Below are 19,299 nucleotides of genomic sequence, written 5' to 3' on the forward strand. Positions count from 1 at the left end.
CAAATTTATTGATTCGACATAAGGGGAGCCAAAGAATATTCTCAAGTATTAGCAGTTGAGTTGTCAATTCAACCACACCTGGATAACTTAGTATCTGCAGCAAAGTATTTAGTAGCAAAGTAGTATGGAAGTTATAGTAACGGTAGCAAAAGTAACAGTAGCAATTTTGTGGTAATCGTAACAGTGGCAACGGCAGAGTAATTGAGCAAAGAACAATATGTGAAAAGCTCGTAGGCATTGGATAGGTGATGGATAATTATGTCGGATGTGATTCCTCATGTAATAGTTATAACATAGGGTGACACAGAACTAGCTCCAGTTCATCAATCTAATGTAGGCATGTATTCCGAATATAGTCATACGTGCTTATGGAAAAGAACTTGCATGACATCTTTTGTCCTACTCTCCCGTGGCAGTGGGGTCCTAATGGAAAATAAGGGATATTAAGGCCTTCTTTTAATAGAGTACCGGACCAAAACATTAGCACTTAGTGAATATATGAACTCCTCAAACTACGGTCATCACCGAGAAGTATCCCAATTATTGTCACTTCGGGGTTGTCGGATCATAACACATTATAGGTGACTATAGACTTGCAAGATAGGATCAAGAACTCACATATATTCATGAAAACATAATAGGTTCAGATCTGAAATCATGGCACTCGGGCCCTAGTGACAAGCATTAAGCATAGCAAAGTCATAGCAACATCAGTCTCAGAACATACTGGATACTAGGGATCAGGCCCTAACAAAACTAACTTGATTACATGGTAAATCTCATCCAACCCATCACCGTCCAGCAAGCCTACGATGGAATTACTCACGCAAGGCGGTGAGCATCATGAAATTGGTGATGGAGGATGGTTGATGATGACGACGGCGACGGATTCCCCTCTCCGGAGTCCCGGACGGACTCCAGATCAGCCCTCCCGAGAGAGTTTAGGGCTTGGTGGTGGCTCCGTATCGTAAAACGTGATGAATCTTTCTCCCTGATTTTTTCTCCCCGAACGTGAATATATGGAGTTGGAGTTGAGGTCGGTGGAGCACCAGAGAGCCCACGAGGCAGGGGGCACGCCCTAGGGGGGCGCCCCCCACCCTCATAGACAGGGTGTGGGCCCCCTGGTCTTGATTCTTTCGCCAATATTTTTTATTAATTTCAAAAATAACTTCTGTGGAGTTTCAGGTCATTTCGAGAACTTTTATTTCTGCACAAAAATAACACCATGGCAGTTTTGCTGAAAACAGCATCAGTCCGGGTTAGTTCCATTCAAATCATGAAAGTTAGAGTCTAAAACAAGGGCAAAAATGTTTGGAAAAGTAGATACGACGGAGACGTATCAAACCCCCACCGGAAACTGTTCATCCAACCCCCCCCCCCAACAACACTCACTGTTCATCCAGAGGCAGCATCGATCGGCTTCAATTAGCAGCAGTAGCGAAGGAATCGCTCGATCGCTCGGGTTCAGTAACACGCAGCCTGCAGTGCAATCACTCGGGTTCAGTTAGAGCCCAACGCCTCGGACCCACGCGCGTACGGTACGAGAGAAACATGCATCGCTCGGCCCCCGACCACCCATCGTAACCGGGAACTCCCCGATATTTTCCTCACCCTCGCTTCTACCATGGTTTTTGCATCATGGACGACCCAAAGATGTCATGCAGCTGCGTCTCCAGCCTGCCCAGGAAGAAAAGCCCATTTTTTGTCATGATTTCTTATCATAGAAGTAGGAGCCCACCACGTCTATGATGATACCGGGTTTTGTCACAATTATCGTCATAGAAGTGTCATAAGTATGACAGAAAAAAATTTCGTTCGGCCCAAAATGTCACAGATGTCTTTATTTTGTAGTGGTTTACCCCCACACCTCTCGAGAAGTGGGCCATGTGAAGCCACGAGGAATACTTTCGAACCTCATCACCCTATAGTGCCCCCGCCCACGCGAGGGAGTCCATGATGACAAGCCAGGAATCAAGGGCCACCATCACTGCAACAACACGGGCTTTGTCAGGTAGCGCATTGGTTGCATTGAGGGGAGACACGAAAGAGGAGGTGGTGCCCCCCTAGATAGCCACCCAGGTCACCTTAGGGCATGGCCAACACGCCACTCTGGACGACTGCCCCAACACTTGATGTCATTCTAAACTGTCCACGTAGACACAACCAGTAGCTTGCAAATCAAAGTGTGATCCTGCAGAGGAAGTAGCCTCCTAGCAGACAAAAGTAAGAGAGAGAGGGCAAAAGCGAGAGATGGGGTGAGCTAGCTCCTCCTTGTGCATGTGAAGTAAGGTAAAAAAAAGTAAGGCTGTATACGTCATACATGGGTCTGATGGGGCAGCTCCATGGGTTGAGTGTTTGAGAAACTAAATGATGCCCCATCTATCTTTACTTAGGTGGAAGAGGTGGGCATCAGGAAGGTGATGCCTCCTTTGTACATGCCCTTAGAGCAATACAATAAGGTGATGTAAGAAGACTATAAGAATTTAAATATAACATTAATGCTAGTTGGAGGAAAGAGAAGAGGAGCCGGTTGTCCTACAACCAAACTCAAAGTAACTTTGTAATAGAGAAAGACGGGCCTTGCAGCGATTAAGTACTAAATGTGAATAGCTAAATATTGTATGAGTTGGCTTTTAGGTTAGCTGTAAATCACTTGGCTACTAAATACATCCAACAGTTATCTCTACTATTAATCATGCTCTTAGAGTGATGTGGGGATATTGGGTTTTCTTGGCTCTACCCCTGCCTTCCCGTTTGATGTGTATATGAGAATCAATCATGTGACAAACAAGGCAATCTATTGTATAACCATTTTTATATATAGGGTGACATCCAAGAGCCATGTTTGTCTGGACATCCCCGCATTTTCATTAATTGTGTTCTGCCTCCTTTCATGACCAATGTGGGGCTAGACCTAGCCGATTAGTCCTCCTCACATGAAAATTGCAAAAAAAATACTCCCCCCATCTCAAAATAAGTGTCTCAACTTTGTACTAGCTTTAGTACAAAATTGTACTAACTTCAAGACAGTTATTTTGGGACGGAGGGAGTAGTAAACAATATATCTTAAAAGGGGCATAAACTTACTAATGACTTTGAGAAACTGAAAAAGGTACTACAATAAGTACGAGCCTTGTATAATTTGTGTATGTGTTGGGGGGGGATTTGTACGAAACCAGGTCTCATAAGCCAGCACGTAAGACTCTTCCTGATGGATCATGGATGACACATGGCATTGACAATACTTTTTTTTAGGAATGACATTCACAATCTCAAAGCAGCTACTCCCACTTTGTCCATTAGTTTCCAACTCCTACTGCTATTCCTGATTGCAAGTCCACACAAAAAACGAGTGATGATTTTTTTTGAAGTTAACGAGTGATGAAATTTGAAAATTAATACTTTGATTCTTTGGCCTATATTAATTGTCGTTGTTTTAGTACGTACAAAATTAAAAGAACAAAGTAGGCCTACACTTGGAGGGTATGCAGGACCAGCAGCGCCGGCCTACCTCCTTGCGTTATGAAATCATGTGGGAACGTGATATTGGCCTGCCTAACGTGATTGCTGATGCATGGAATAAACACAAGTCTACAGGCGGTATGGGGTCGGTGGCCAGGTCCCTACGGGAGGTTCTGAAGGATTTGAAAGAATGGAGTAAGAGGCAGTTCAGCAATGTTTTGAAGGATATTGAGAGGCTCCGTGCGCAACTGGAAGACCTGCAGCTGGCTAGAGCGGACCGTATTGTAGTCCGGGATAAAATGAACCAGCTCGATGAGCTTCTATACAGGGAGGAGATGCTATGGCTCCAGTGGTCATGGATCACTTGGCTGAAGGAAGGTGAGCGCAACACCAAATACTTGCATCGGAGAGCGGTTTGGCGGGCCCGTAGGAACCTTATACAACGCCTACGGAAGCAAGATGGAACATGGTGTAGTGTTCCATCTGATATGGAGAGAATGGCTCACTCCTATTTCAAGGAGATCTTCACAAAAGATCCAACCCTATCCCCGGATGTGGTGTTGGACTGTATTGTTCCAAAAGTTACAGAGGAGATGAATGTCTCGTTATGCAGGCCTTACTCAGATGAGGAGATCTCTAATGCTTTATTTCAAATCAGGCCTCTGAAAGCACCGGGATGCGATGGACTACCTGCTAGGTTCTTTCAACGGAATTGGGCACTACTCAAAACTAAAATTGTTGCTGCGGTCGCGAGTTCTTTGCGTCTGGGGTTATGCCGGATGATGTTAATGATATGGCTATTGTGCTAATTCCTAAGGTTCCTCATCCCAAGGACCTGAAAGACTTTAGGCCAATAAGCTTGTGCAATGTTATATACAAGATCATCTCAAAATGCATGGTCAACATATTGCGGCCTATTCTAAATGACCTCATCTCTGAAAATCAGAGCGCCTCCATCCCGGGGAGGCTGATCTCTGATAACTCTATAATTGTGTTCGAATGTATTCACCATATTCAGTCGGTAAGGAACAATGCAACTGGTCTTTGTGCTTACAAGCTTGATCTCTCTAAGGCCTATGATAGGGTGGATTGGGTGTTCTTGGAAAAGGCCTTGGCTAAATGGGGCTTCTCGCCCTCCTGGATTGCTCGTGTTATGGCATGTGTTTCGTCGGTGAAATACTCGGTAAAATTTAATGGGAAGCTGCTGGAGTCCTTCTCTCCGTCGAGGGGACTCCGTCAAGGTGATCCACTGTCTCCTTTCCTCTTCTTATTTGTGGACGATGCTCTTTCTGCGTTGGTTGAAAAGGCTGCAAGGGAGGATGGTCTTAGTGGTGTCAAGATAAGTAGAGGTGCTCCGGAGATTACACACCTCTTATTTGCGGATGATTCACTCCTATTTTTTCATGCTACTAATCAGCAGGCATTGTTAGTGAAAGGGGTGTTGAACACATTTGCGACGGCGACTAGACAACTCATAAACCCGTCGAAGTGTTTCATTCTTTTCTCAAACCATTGTCAACCGGACGTGATTCAAGAGGTAAAAAAACACGCTGGATATCACACAGGAAGCGTTCGAGCCCAAGTACTTGGGTTTGCCGGTTCCGGAGGGGAGGATGCATAAAGGAAAATTTGAGACTCTCCAAGAGCGTTTGGGGAAAATTCTTGTGGATTGGAGTGAGCAGTACATGTCGTCGGGGAACAAGGAGATACTTATTAAATCAGTGGCACAGGCCATACCAGCATATGCAATGAGTGTTTTCAAACTCCCGGCTTCGGTCTGTGATGATCTAACAAGGATGATACGCCAGTATTGGTGGGGGGTAGAGAACGGAAAGAAGAAGATGGCCTGGATGAGTTGGGATAAACTGCGTTTGCCTAAAACCATGGGTGGCATGGGTTTTAGGGATATGAGGGCGTTTAACCAGGCGCTTCTAGCTAAACAGGCCTGGAGGCTCCTGGATAGGCCGGATAGCCTATGTGTGCGGCAGCTGAAGGCAAAATACTATCCTTCTGGTCAGCTTTTGGATACGGTGTTCCCGGGCTCCGGGTCTGAGGTGTGGAAGGGAATCCTGCATGGCCTTGAGTTGGTCAAGAAAGGCATCATTTAGCGAGTCGGTAATGGCTTGAAGATTCGTACTTGGCGAGACCCTTGGCTGCCTCAGCTTTCCTCCTTCCGTACGATCACTCAGAAGGGAAACTGTCGCTTCAACAGGGTTTCTAACTTTTTGGATGACAATGGTGCATGGAATCATGCTCGGCTGAGGGAGTTCTTTTGGCCGATGGATGTTGATCACATCCTGAAAATCAGAACTTCGCCTCGCCAACGAGATGACTTCTTGGCCTGGTATCTGGAAAAAAGTGGTGGGTTCACGGTGAGAAGTGCATACAAGTTGGCTACACATGATCATAATGTTGTCACAGCTGATGGTGCTTCGAGTACTGCCCCAGGAGGGAACCGTTCGGGGTGGAACTACATCTGGAAGTTCGGGGTTCCTCAGAAAATGAAGATCAATGCATGAAGATGTGTGACGGGAACTAAAACACAGAGTTGCAAGGCCTACAGACACTTGGAGACGCGCTCAACCTGTCAGATATGCGGGGTGGAGGAGGAGGACTCATTCCATGCCTTGATAACTTGTTCACATGCACGAACGCTCTGGACAAACATGCGTCGCCGCTGGCCACTTCCGGAGGATGATCTCCTGATCCATGATGGGAAAGAATGGTTAACTTCTTTGCTGGCGAAGTGTTCGACCGACGTCCAAGATATGCTGCTTATGTTTATTTGGCGGATTTGGCAGTTCCGTAATGACTTGACCCACGGAAAGGAGGTTCCTCCTGTCCCAGCCACCGTCGAATTCCTAGACAGTTACTACAAGTCCATAAAGCTTGCCGCGTGCTACACTACGGAGGAGATCATTAAAGGGAAAATGTCAACCGGGGAGGTGTAATCGCCAGACCAAGGGGGCAGCGTCACTACGTCTCCCTGGCCGGCACCGTAGCTCGGCAAGGTGGCTCTGTCAGTTGATGGCTCATTCCTGCAGGAGGATGGCTCTGCAGCTGTCGGTATGGTGCTTCGGAACGACAAAGGAGAGGTCCTAATGGCAGCCTACCGCTTCATCTTCTACTGCAATGACCCACTGGAAGCAGAATTACATGCGATCATGCAGGGTTTGGCCCTAGCACTACAACATTCTGACTTACCGGTGATGGTTCAAACCGACTCTTTTGAAGCTTTGTCTAGCTTGACAAATGATGCACTTCTTCGTTCGGCGTATGGACAGATCGTCATGGAGATCAAAGCACTTCTAGGTACTCGGGAGTTCTTTCCTCAAAAGATTAGTAGACTTCAAAATAGAGTTGCCGATCGGTTGGCTAAGTATAGCCGCACCAAGCGTGCCACGGCTGTTTGGCTTGGCTCGGTTCCACCTTGTATCGAGGACTTTTTTTGCAGGGAAATCAGAGAGCTTTATTCATATGAAGGCATTCTTAGGACAATCAGCCAATAGGCTGGTCACTAAGAAGCTAGGGGTCTTGTCAAGCCAGCTATCAGTCACATTCAGAGTGCAAGCACGCTTTGCACAGAGATGCGCCGGAACGTTATCTGGCCTGATTACATGCTGAATTTTGAACAAAGTAAAATTATTACATAGCTCTCCTATCTCTAATAATAAAGGAGCCACAACTGAACGAGAATTGTGGCAAGTGGTCCAGAGCGTCACCATCTCCAAGCAATCAGTTTCCATTATCACATGAGAGAAGCCTCGGAGAGAAGCAAACCGAACTCCGTCTCGCAGTGACAAAACCTCCATGATTAAGGGATCAGAGATACCCAAGTATGGCTTGCACCAAGCTCCTAGGAACGCCGAAGAGGATCGAGCCACCCCTCCCGCACCGCCCCTGCCATCAGCAAAATTTAGCGCTCCATCCGTGGCGATCTTTACAGCACCGTCATCAGGTGGTCTCCAGCCAAAACCAGGTAAGATCATCGCATCTTTCCGTGGTAGATGAAGAAGAGCGATCACCTCCTTAGTGGCCCTGAGCGTAGCCGTAGGATTCCTGCCCTCCTCTCCATGTTTGATCCGGTTTCGGGAGTGCCATATAGACCACATTATCACGGTTATCTTGGCACGGTCATCATCTGTGAATCTGGGATCACATGTGATGTCGCGTGCCCATGAGTCTGGATGAAGCCGGGGCAATCTTAGGCTGAACCATGCAGCCGCTTCCTCCCAGAAGGGTTTTGCATGTGAACAGTGTATGAGCGCATGCTCCAAATTTTCATCCATAGCCAAACAGACTTTGCATCGACGAATCTCTGCAATATGTCGATAGTTAAGAGTGGTTTCATCCGGGAGAATTCCATGAAGGACCCTCCACCAAAACACTCTCGCCTTCGGAATGACATTCAATTTCCATAGGGATTTCCACAACTGTGTATTATCCTCTGAGGTTCCGGTAGCCGTCCCTTCCTCTAGAGCAACACGCTCTTTCTGAGTCACGAGAGGACGGTACACCGACTTCACAGTGTAGTTCCCCGATCTTTCGAATGCCCATGCAAGAAAATCATCTCCACCTCCTTGCCGAATAGGGATGTTCAACATTGCTTCAGCATCAGGCGCAATGAAGTTGTAACGAACAAGGTCTTGTCTCCACGACCAATTAGATGTATCAATCAGCTCTAACACACGCTCAATGTTAGTATGTTGGGGTCGGGAGATAGGAGACATAGAAATTGTACCTGGGATCCACTTATCATTCCAGGCAGATATGGAAGAACCATCGCCTACTCGATAGATCAGTCCGGCCCGAAGGGATTCTCTTCCTGCCATGATCGCCCTCCAAGTGGCCGACCCTGACTTGGGTATAGTAGCATTCATGAAATCATTGTCAGGAAAGTAACGACCCTTCAAAACTCTTGCACAGAGGGAATTGGGATTGGTGAGGAATCGCCAATCGTGTTTGCCCAACATAGCCAGGTTAAAAAGATGCGGGTCTCTAAACCCCATCCCACCCTTGCACTTAGGTGTAGCTAGCTCCTTCCAGGACACCCAATGCAGAGATCTCTTGTCAAGAGAACTACTCCAAAAATACTTGGCCATTGGTGAAGTAAGACTCTTACAAACTTTCTTGGTCAGAAGAAAAGTACTCATTGGATAAGTAGGAATTGATTGAATAACAGATTTGAGTAGTGTTTCCCGACCTGCACATGCCAATAATTTTTCCGACCAGCCTTGTATCTTCCCACGAGCTCTTTCACTGATATGATCAAAAGTGCCACCTGTAATTCTACCCACAGCAATTGGGAGCCCCAGGTATTTCTCACTGAAAGCTTGCACATGGATATTTAAAGTTGCTTGCAGAACCTGCCTCAATGAATCAGGAGTGTTAGTACTAAAGTATACAGAGCTTTTGTCATGATTAACACTTTGTCCCGAAGCCTCTCCATAAATCCGAAGAATCTCATTGAGTCTAAGAGCACTTGGGTTACTTGCATTGATAAAAATCAAACTGTCATCTGCGAATAATAAATGTGTGACCCATGGTGATCTATAACTCACCCTCAGACCTCTGTCTATGGTAACTCCACTGTAATATTTCAACAGCGAGGAAAATCCTTCCGCACATAGCAGAAAAAGAAATGGTGAAATTGGATCACCTTGTCGGAAACCTCTGGATGGTGTAAAGTATGGTAAAAGTTCACCGTTAACCCGCACCGAGAAGCGCACCGAGGAGACACACTTCAATATCAATCTAACAAAGCTCATACAAAAGCTCAGCCGAACTAGTATAGCTTCGAGATAATGCCACTCAACACGATCATATGCTTTCATCATATCTAACTTGACCGCACATGAATAGTTTTTGCTCTTCTTCCTCCTCCTCATCGTATGTACGCTTTCATAAGCTACAAGAACATTGTCCGTAATGAGGCGTCCGGGTACGAAAGAGCTTTGCTCTTCGCTAATAATCTCATCTATAAAGCATCTCAAACGATTGGTGATTGCCTTAGCAGCAATTTTATACAAAACTGGGCACAGTGCAATAGGACGGTACTGTGATATCGATTGGGGGTGTCTAACCTTTGGGATCAGAGTTATAGACGTGTCATTCAGTCCCGCTGGCAGCTCCCCTCCATTGAGAAAATCAAGTACTGCCTCGGTTACATCATTACCAAGTAGATCCCAATGACGCTGATAAAAACCTGCAGTAAACCCATCAACACCGGGTGCCTTCAAAGGAGCCATCTGAAATAGTGCCACTTTGACTTCCTCCGGGGTATAGGGTTTGGAAACTTCTATGTTCATCGCTTGTGTCACTTTAACTGGCACATGTGATAATAGTAGCTGAGGATCCGCAAAACCCTGTGATTCATAGAGTCGCTGGTAGAAGTTCTGCACCTCCACCTTGTCCTCATCTCCACTAGCGCAAATCGTGCCATCCGCTCGGCGAAGATCTGAGATCTTATTCATACGTTGGCGTTGAGCTGCTTGCGCTTGGAAATATGATGTGTTACGATCACCCTCTCGGAGACACGGAACTCTTGAACACTGTCGAGTCCAAATCTCCTCTTGAAGCAAGGCCTCTTTCAGTTTCTTTACAATGCTTTTCTCCTCATCCGAAGGCCTAGTGCCTATAGTCTGAGACCGAACACGATTCAGTCGTTGTTGAAGTTGTCTGACAGTACGCGCCAAACACCCAAATTCCTTCAAACTCCATGGCTCAAGGGTTGCCTGCAAGGTACCAAGTGCCGATGCAATGCCTTGGAGGCCCGGAGAGTGTGGTATGCCCCGCCAAGTCTGCCCAACGAGACGGTCATAATCAGTATGAGTTTGCCATACGTTTTCATAACGGAATTGTTTCTTCGCCCTCCGACGATCCGACAATACCTCTTTGATTTCTGCTAACACAAAACAATGGTCAGACTCAACTAAAGGAAGATGACGCGCCAGTATATGGTGAAAATATTGCCGAAATTCCTCATTCGCAAAAGCTCGATCTAGCCGTGACTTGACATTTGCTTCTCCCATTTGATGATTGTCCCACGTATAAGCCGTACCAGACCAGCCTAGATCTTGGAAAGATAGATCATCCACAACCTCCCTGAAGGATCTCATGTGAGCTTAAGACCGAGCCGCTCTACTGAAATGCTCACACGCATACAAAGTTTCGTTAAAATCTCCCATACACATCCAAGCACTATGGGGAATGTTGTGTAAAGTACGCAAGAACCGCCAACTGTGGTGTCGCTCTTCCGCTCGCGGTGCTCCGTAAAAACCCGTGAAACGCCAAACATAAGCGTTTTGATTATTGCTATGTACCAGTACATCAATATGATTCTTACTGAAATTCTTCAAATCCACGGTCACATCTCTGGACCAGAAAAGACCTATGCCGCCACTAAGGCCAACACTGTCCACTGCAAAACTGCCTGCAAAACCCAGCGTGAACTTTAGATCCTCAACTCTTTTGGCATTGATTTTAGTTTCCATTACAAAGAGAAGGGAGGGGCCTTCCAGCTTCACGATACTGCGAAGCTCCCGAACTGCCTCGGGGTTCCCAAGCCCCCGGCAGTTCCAGCTTAGTACACTCATTGTGACTGGCAGGACCGCGGCGCGGTCTCTGCCGAATTATCATGTGTGGGCTTCTTCTTCTTTGTATCACGAGTAAAGTCATCTCCCTCTGTATCGTTGCTAGCTGTGGTTGGGTCCATGATGGTCGCTCCCCCATCCTCCACTGCAGCACCTGAGGTCCCATCCGTAAGCAACAAGGTTTTAGCCACGGGTTTATATACCTGATGAGGGGCATCTTTCCGCTTCTGTGGCTGCTTGTTCTTCTTAGGAGATGTCACTTCCACCCCAGGTTCCTTGTTAGTGCTAGAGTTCCTCGTGGTTGGCTTGCTTTGAGACTTTGTATCCCTGGAGGAATTGTCGCTGACCGGCGCCTTCTTTGCATCATCCGGCGCATGGAGTTTAGAACCAAATGGCAGCTCACCCTTGTCATCGCGTGAGCCCGGAGTAGCACAATACAGTTCTGAGTGCCCTAATCTACCACAGGAGAAACAAAAGTAGGGCAGCTGTTCATATTGAATGTCATATGCATCCATCTTCTTTCTCCTGGCAGACTCGATTAAGATCCATCTTCTCAAAGGCTTATCTACCTCAATGGATATCCTTGCTCGCAGAAAGCCACCATTATGATCAAACTTTACAAATTGGGCGTTTTTATCCATCTGCTTAGCGATCGGCATCCACCACACTTCATCCCTAAGGTTATAGGGTAGATCCATAACCCTAGCCCAAATCTGCATACGATCGAATTGGACCTCATCAGGCCGCATGCATTCATCAAATTCAGCCAGCACCACGGCGTTCTTACTGATGTGCCATGGCGAGCCACTCCAAACCCTATCTCTGTCCCTCTGGCTCTCAAATTCTGCTACAAACACATTGACGCCCGCTGATCGAAACTGCAAACCACGCGGGTTGCCACATGTCGGCCGAAGCGCATTAGTGATGGTCTGAATATGAAGATGGTTCCGATGGAGCACCTTCCCGGCCAAAAGCCACTTCGCCGGCCTTCCCTCGACGCGATCGTCGAGGATCAGAGGAGTAGCCTCTTCTTCGGATATGTCAAGTTTCCCCAACGCCTCCTCAAGCTTCTTCCTGGCGGCGCAGCCCGCCTGGGGATCGCTCCCCTCCCCCAAGCCCGCGGCGCTAGGCGCAGCCATGAGCCCGGGGCACTTGTCTCTTCCGCTCTCTCTTGCACCGGCGACGAGTCGTTGGGCAAAGTCGAATCCACGTCAAACCCTAATCGCCACCGGCGCCGCCAGGGTTTTAGGGTTTGGGGGAAAACTGGGCACACACAACGTGCTATGTGGTTCTCGAGGACTTGTGGCCTCTCGACTGTAACTCTATAACTCTGCAATAAACTCCCTTTACCCTCGAAAATAAAAGAACAAAGTATTGGTATATGCGAGTACTCAGGGTCTGAAACCATGGGTGGCACCACGAACCATCTGCTTACATGGCCGACGCATGGATACCGTTCCACCCAGCTGTTCATGTGCCCGATCCATCCAGCTCGACCTCGCCCAGTCGCGGCCCATGCCCATCCACGCACGCACATACGTGTCGAACGCGCGCCCGTGACACCACCTCGCCGGTCCACGACGCGACCCCGGCCCCAAGCCCCCGGCCCCGCCCCCACTCGCGCGCCGCGTTTCCTACCGTTGGTCGACGGGCATGGGCAGCGCCGCCGCCGCCGTCGTGACAGCAACAGCAGACCGGTGGCGCGGCAGTCGGCGTCGTCGCACCCGCACCCGCACCTGGAAAAACGCAGCGCACGAGGGAAAACGCCACGGCCGCAAAAGCGAGCACCCGTCACTGCCTTTCTGCCCTGCTCTGCTCTGCCCCGCTCACGCGCGGGCTCCCCCACCACTCTGACTCCGCCACCCGCGGCCACCGCACCGCCCGCACTCCCTACCGTTGCCTCGCCACAACGCCACCCCACCCCCGTCGCGCGCACGTGTCGCCCCCGCCCCGCTAATCCCATCTCATCTCCCACCTCACCAACTCTCTCTCCCGGTCGGTCTCAGACTCTCAGCTCACTCCCCACGCACTCCAGCTCATGTAAATGTCTCCCAATCCCCACGCCACCTCCAATGCCGCCCGCAATGGCCACGCTCACCACCACCTCCCCTCCCCTCCTCCTCCTCAGCATCATCCTCTTCCTGCTGGCTGACGCCGCCGCCACGGCCGGCGCGGTGCGGTTCGACTACGCCACGCTGACCCTCGCCACTCTCAAGCTGCTGGGCGACGCGCACCTCAACAACAACACCATCCGCCTCACGCGGGACCTGCCGGTGCCCACCTCGGCCGCGGGGCGGGCGCTCTACGCGGCCCCCGTTCGCCTCCTCGCCGGCTTCTCCACCAGCTTCGCCTTCACCGTCACCACGCTCAACCGGGGCTCCGTCGGCGGGGGGCTCGCCTTCGTCGTCGCCCCCGACGCCGCCTCCGTCGGCGACGGCGGGGCGTTCATCGGGCTCGACCCCGCCGCCGACGTCGCCGTCGAGTTCGACACGCTCATGGACCTCCAGTTCGGGGACGTCAACGGGAACCACGTGGGCGTCGATCTCGGCAGCATGGTGTCCGTGGCCGCCGCCGATCTGGATTTGGCTGGGGTCGAGCTCACCAGCGGGAGGACCGTGTACGCGTGGATCGAGTACGCGCCGGGGAAGGCCATGGACGTGTTCGTGTCCTACTCGGCCAAGCGGCCCCCGGCGCCGGTGCTGTCGGCGACGGTCGATCTGGCGGGCTATGTCAAGGAGCAGGCGTTCGTGGGGTTCTCCGCTTCCACGCAGGGCAGCACGGAGATCCACGCCATCGAGTGGTGGAGCTTCTCGACCCCGTCCCCTCCTTCCCCGGCGCCGTCCAAGCCGCCGCCCGTTTCCGCGGTTGCTCCCCCTCCGGCGAGGGTCCTCGACCCGACGCTTCCCTCTACTCCGCAGCTCCCGGGCATCACGCCGCCAGCGACACCAGCGACGGTTTCGGCACCGCCGACCAGCTCAGTTACTGCGGCGAGCGCCCCGGCCATTTCGGTCGCTCGGAATAATGCCAAGACGCCGCACCCGCCTCCACAAGGGGCCGTGGCCGGCGCCGCGACGGCGGGGGCAGTCGTGGCGGCGTCGTTCGCGGGCTTCGCGCTCTGGGCGCTCGCGCGCCGCGCCAAGGCTAGGAAGCGGGACGCCATGGCGGTGGCCACGAAGCGCGACAACGTGGCGTCGGCGGCGGCCATGGCGCGGTCGCCGCGGGAGTTCTCCTACAAGGAGCTCAGCGCCGCGACGCGGGGCTTCGACGCGTCCCGGGTCATCGGCAACGGCGCGTTCGGCGTCGTGTACAAGGGCATCGTCCCGGACACGGGCGCCATGGTCGCCGTGAAGCGGTGCACCAACGCCAACGCCGACGGCGCGCAGGCGCGGGCCGAGTTCCTCTCCGAGCTCTCCATCATCGCGGGCCTCCGCCACCGCAACCTCCTCCGGCTCCAGGGCTGGTGCTACGAGAAAGGCGAGATCCTGCTGGTCTACGACTACATGCGCAACGGCAGCCTGGACCGGACGCTCTTCGACGCCTCCTCCCCGGCCCTGCCGTGGCGCCACCGCCACGAGATCCTCGCCGGCGTGGCCTCCGCGCTGGCCTACCTCCACCACGAGTGCGACCGCCGCGTCATCCACCGGGACGTCAAGTCGAGCAACGTGATGCTGGACGAGTCGTACCGCGCGCGGCTGGGCGACTTCGGGCTCGCGCGGCAGGCCGAGCACGGCGCGTCCCCGGACGCCACGGCCGCGGCCGGCACCATGGGGTACCTGGCGCCGGAGTACATGCTGACCGGCCGCGCCACCGAGGCCACCGACGTGTTCAGCTTCGGCGCGCTGGTGCTGGAGGTGGCGTGCGGGCGGCGGCCCATCGGGACGGAGGGCCGGTGCAACAACCTGGTGGAGTGGGTGTGGAGCCTGCACGGCGAGGCCCGCGTGCTGGACGCCGTCGACCCGCGGCTCGGCGGCGAGTACGACGAGGGGGAGATGCGGCGGGTGCTGCTGGTGGGGCTTGTGTGCTCCAGCCCGGAGCCGGAGCGCCGGCCGGGGATGCGCGCCGTGGTGCAGATGCTGAGCGGGGAGGCGGACCCGCCGTTCGTGCCGGCGGCGAGGCCGTCCATGAGCTTCAGCGCCAACCACCAGCTGCTGCTGAGCCTCCAGGACAGCGTGTCCGACTACAACGCGCTGGGGCTGAACCTGTCGGATGAGGACTCCTCGTCCGACTCGCTGAGCTCGTCGTCGCTCACCAGCACTCTGCGCAAGGGCGGCCACGACATCGGGTTCAGCAGCACCGCCGGCGGCGACGCCCGGTGACCAGCCGATTGGTTGGTTCCTCTTGAAATGCGGACGAGATTAGTGTCAAATGTATGTATTGGTGAGAGAGTACATAGATTAGCATTGGGCTGTAATAGAGTCCTAACATATCTCTTTGTGATAATAATTCAGATTTCAGATGATTCATCCGATTCAAATTTCCTTTTCCTTTTTCCTTTGTTGCTCTCTACAAAAAAAATCCTTTTCATTTCTGCTCTTTTTGTTCAGATCTTGGCCAACATACTCCTAGCTAGGAAGAAATGATTGTACCACACTGATCTGATGAGATCTTGGTGGTGGATATCCATCCCCTTTTGACACACACGACAAGCAAAAGCAGATGCTACTATACTAGAATCACACAAGAAGAAGAGGGATGGCTTGTTTGGTGTGCAATGCCATGCTTGGGCGATCGGGCAAAGCCGAGCTGGACGGTTGGCGCACGCCACGAAAAGCATCAAACATATCTCTATACGAGATATCTATCTACAAACATTCTATTGAGTGATCTTCTCTTTTCTTCTAGTGGTAGTACGTGGTGATATGCTGCTTTATACACATTTGTCCTGGAAGTCGTCGAAGTCGTCCATGATTATTCATGTCACCAACCGAAAGTCACCCATGATTCAGCTGTGTTGGGATCTTCTAAATAACTTAGCTTGGCTACCAAGCACTGATCCTAACAAAAGGATAATGATGCTATTGTGTAACACTTCCAGTAATCCTACACAAAGTGGTGCTAATCATCCCAAAGTGTAAAGGCCAGTCACCCCGCAAAAAAAAAGTATAAAGGCCAGTAGGTGTGCATGAGCGGGCACCAGCAGCAGCTGATGCCACGAGCTTTGGAGTCGTCAACATCAGTCCGCATGGACAAACAGATAGCTGCCTACGTGGACGTCGCTATCTCGTGGGTCCCATCTGCGTGCCTGTGTGTGGGACCGGCGGTCCAGCCGCGCGGCACGGCACGGGGTCGGTTTCGGTCGAGAAAACTGGCGTGCGGCGCGCGTCCACGTCCTCATGAAAGCGTGTGTTGGTCTCGGCGGACAGGCAGCAGCTCCCTGTGCTTCGTTTGGCCGCTTTCAATCGCATCCAAAAAATTTCTGCCAAGGACATCGCGGCCACGCCGTCGCCACCGGCGTGAGATGGCAATGGCAGCTAGCTTGGCCGACATCAACAGGCAAGAGAGCTCCCACGACATGATGCGTGACACTGGATTGAATCAATGGCCATTGACGCACCTCTGCATGAGTTTTATGCACCACTGTCCACTTGTACCTCCTGAGCAATCCGTTGAACGCCTTGCGGTCGTGGTCGGAAAGCGGCCGGATAGCGCACGCCCTGCTCCCCTCGCAGGTAGCAAAGCAAGGTTTTTTGGCGTCGGTGATTGTGGAGGGCGCCCTGTGTGACCGAACGGCCGGCCGGAAGAGGTTGGGAACGACGGGCGACGACGACGGCCGTAGTATGTCTCCCACCAGCAACATAGAGAACGCCAGCCAAATGCTTTCCAGTAGGCCGGTGGGGAGACAGCTATGGCATGGCGTGGTGGTGGTTGGGACGACCCTGGTGGAAGACGACGGGGTCGGCGGTGGTGGTGGCGGCGGCGATGGCGGAGGCGCGGAGGGAGGTAGAGGAAGAGAAAGGGGGGGGGGTCTATCTCACCGACGGGCGGGCCAAGGCAGGACAAGGGCACACGTCGCTCGCGTCCGCGCGTGTTCGTTCGACCGCAAGCTCAGCCCAAACTTGGGCCAAGAATGGGTCAAAAGCGGACAAAAAATGGACGATGGTCCGTTTGCGGCCGTGCGTTGGAAGATCTATTCTATCATTTTATCCCAAACGAACGCGGACGGACAGGATGAGGTCACGCGTTGGAGTTGGCGTAATTCCATTGGAAGGAAGGAAGGCAAGGTGATGGTCGGTCACTGGACTTTGTGGATCTTTTTTCCGTTCCTTTTCTTCTTCGTGGATGGATGGGAGGCTCAGGCCCCTACTCTACTCGTGCTATGGCGATGGACGGCGATCCAAAGGCGTCACATGCGTGTCCCGCTCAATGTCCCCAAAAGAGAAGGGCTAATTTAATAAGGTAAGTAGCTGTTTGCTTCACTTACAATATGAAATAGGCATGGATGGATGAATTGACTTGCAGTTCCAGAACAAAGCAACAGATCTTATGAATCTGTATGATGCCAGTCAGCCATGCTCTAGTCATGCACCCACCTCATGCTTGGCTGCTTAGCCAGTACCAAGCTATCTATATGAAAACCTGCAATCACACAAGATAGCAAATCAATCATCTGCGAAACTTGAACCCACGAACCACGAGGAAGAGAATTCATTGCGGGGGGCGACGAAACCTCGAGGGAATCGATGAGGCGCATGAGCAGGAACCCATAATGGACGGGAATTCGAAGAGTGTTCCGGAGGCATGATCCGTGCTCACCTTGGGCGCGGCGGTGGATGCGGAATCCTGGACGATTTGGTCGATGAGGAGGAGATGGACGAGCATCTCGTCGTCGCTGAACCACGTTGTCCCTCGAGCAGAAGCGCGCGCCAGCTCGACGCAGCGCCAACGCCGTTGGGGGTCAGCCTCGATCCGCGGGGCCGTCACCACCGACACGCCGACAGGGACGTGCCGCTCCCGCCCGGCCCTGCAGACCGCTGGCTCGAAGGAATCGATCCAGTGAGGGGCGAATCCACACAGGAGAGAAGGTGAGGGGATTGAGAGAGGGTTGGGCCGGTGGTGATGGGGCACCACGGCAAGGGGGCGCTGGGACGCGGACGGCGGTGGCGGAAGCTCTCCCTCGCGTGAAGAGGAGAGGAAGCCGATTGGGATGAAACCTATGGGGCGTTGGGCTTTTATACCTTGTGGAGAAATTTTGAAAATGCCCTCGGCGAGACATGGGAATTACGGCTGTGGCACGAGATCTTTTTCGGTGGAGAGCAGATTGTTCATTGCGACAATGTTTTCACTTTGATCCTACGGCCCATATCTTCCTAGAGCGAGATCCGACGGCCGGAAACGCATCAAGTAACGATCCGACGGCCGAAACACCCTGAGATCTGAGAGCGCTTGTAGGGTGCTTCGTTTCTTGTTTCTGGATGTGTATCTGCTGAGTCCGGGGCATCAACTGACTCCACTGAAAAACTGATACTTTACAGGGAGCAAATTTATTCGATCACGATATTACCGTTTGCTTGTAAAGAGACATTTCAACAATAAGTCAGCCGTGTTGGGATCCTCTAACCTAGCTTGTCTACCAAGCACTAATCCTAACGAATGGATGATGCTGTTGTCTAACACTACCAGTAATCGTACACAAAGTGGTGATAATCATCATATACCAAAAGTAAAGGTGAGTGTGCATGAGCTTTGGAGTCATATACCGTCCCAGCGCCCCCTTGCCACGAGCTTTGGAGTCGTTGACGTCAGTCAGCGTGGACAAATAGATAGATTTTTTTTTTGAGTAACCGGACAAATAGATAGATGGCTGCCTACGTGGACGTCGCTCCCCCGTGGGCCGCGGTGGGCCCCACCGGCGGGCCTGCGTGCGGGGCCGGCGGCCCAGCAGCGCGGCACGGCACGGCACGCGGTCGGTTTCCGTCGAGAAAACTGGCGTGCGGCGCGGCGCGCGTCCGCCTCCTCCATGAAGCGGCTGTTGGGGTGTGTTTGGTTAAAGCCCCAACTAGCCCCACCAAAAAATTGGTATGACCAAGGAATGTGCAAGCAAGCTAGAACACGGGCTAGCCGTCGCTTTCGCTTTCGTGCCGGGCGGTGTGGAGTCGCTGTCCGCGTAATTCCATTGGAAGGAAGGAAGGGGCGGGAGCGATGGTCGGTCAGTGGCCTTTGTAGATCTTTTTTCCCCTTCCTTTTCTTCATGGATGGATGGGAGGCTCTACTCGTGCTACGGTGATGAACGGTCGATCCAAAGGTG

At 52.0% G+C, this 19,299-nt stretch overlaps 1 protein-coding gene across 1 annotated transcript; it reads left to right on the forward strand.

The window, feature by feature from the left end:
• The first annotated feature begins 12,982 nt into the window (after positions 1-12,982).
• Positions 12,983-15,542, forward strand: LOC119322024 (L-type lectin-domain containing receptor kinase VIII.2-like). Its single transcript, XM_037595535.1, has one exon. It carries the CDS (start codon positions 13,127-13,129, stop codon positions 15,368-15,370), a length of 2,244 nt encoding a protein of 747 aa, XP_037451432.1. The 5' UTR covers positions 12,983-13,126; the 3' UTR covers positions 15,371-15,542.
• The last annotated feature ends 3,757 nt before the right edge of the window (positions 15,543-19,299 follow it).

This window comes from Triticum dicoccoides, chromosome 1B (assembly GCF_002162155.2).
Source record: "Triticum dicoccoides isolate Atlit2015 ecotype Zavitan chromosome 1B, WEW_v2.0, whole genome shotgun sequence".
Lineage (NCBI taxonomy): Eukaryota > Viridiplantae > Streptophyta > Magnoliopsida > Poales > Poaceae > Triticum > Triticum dicoccoides.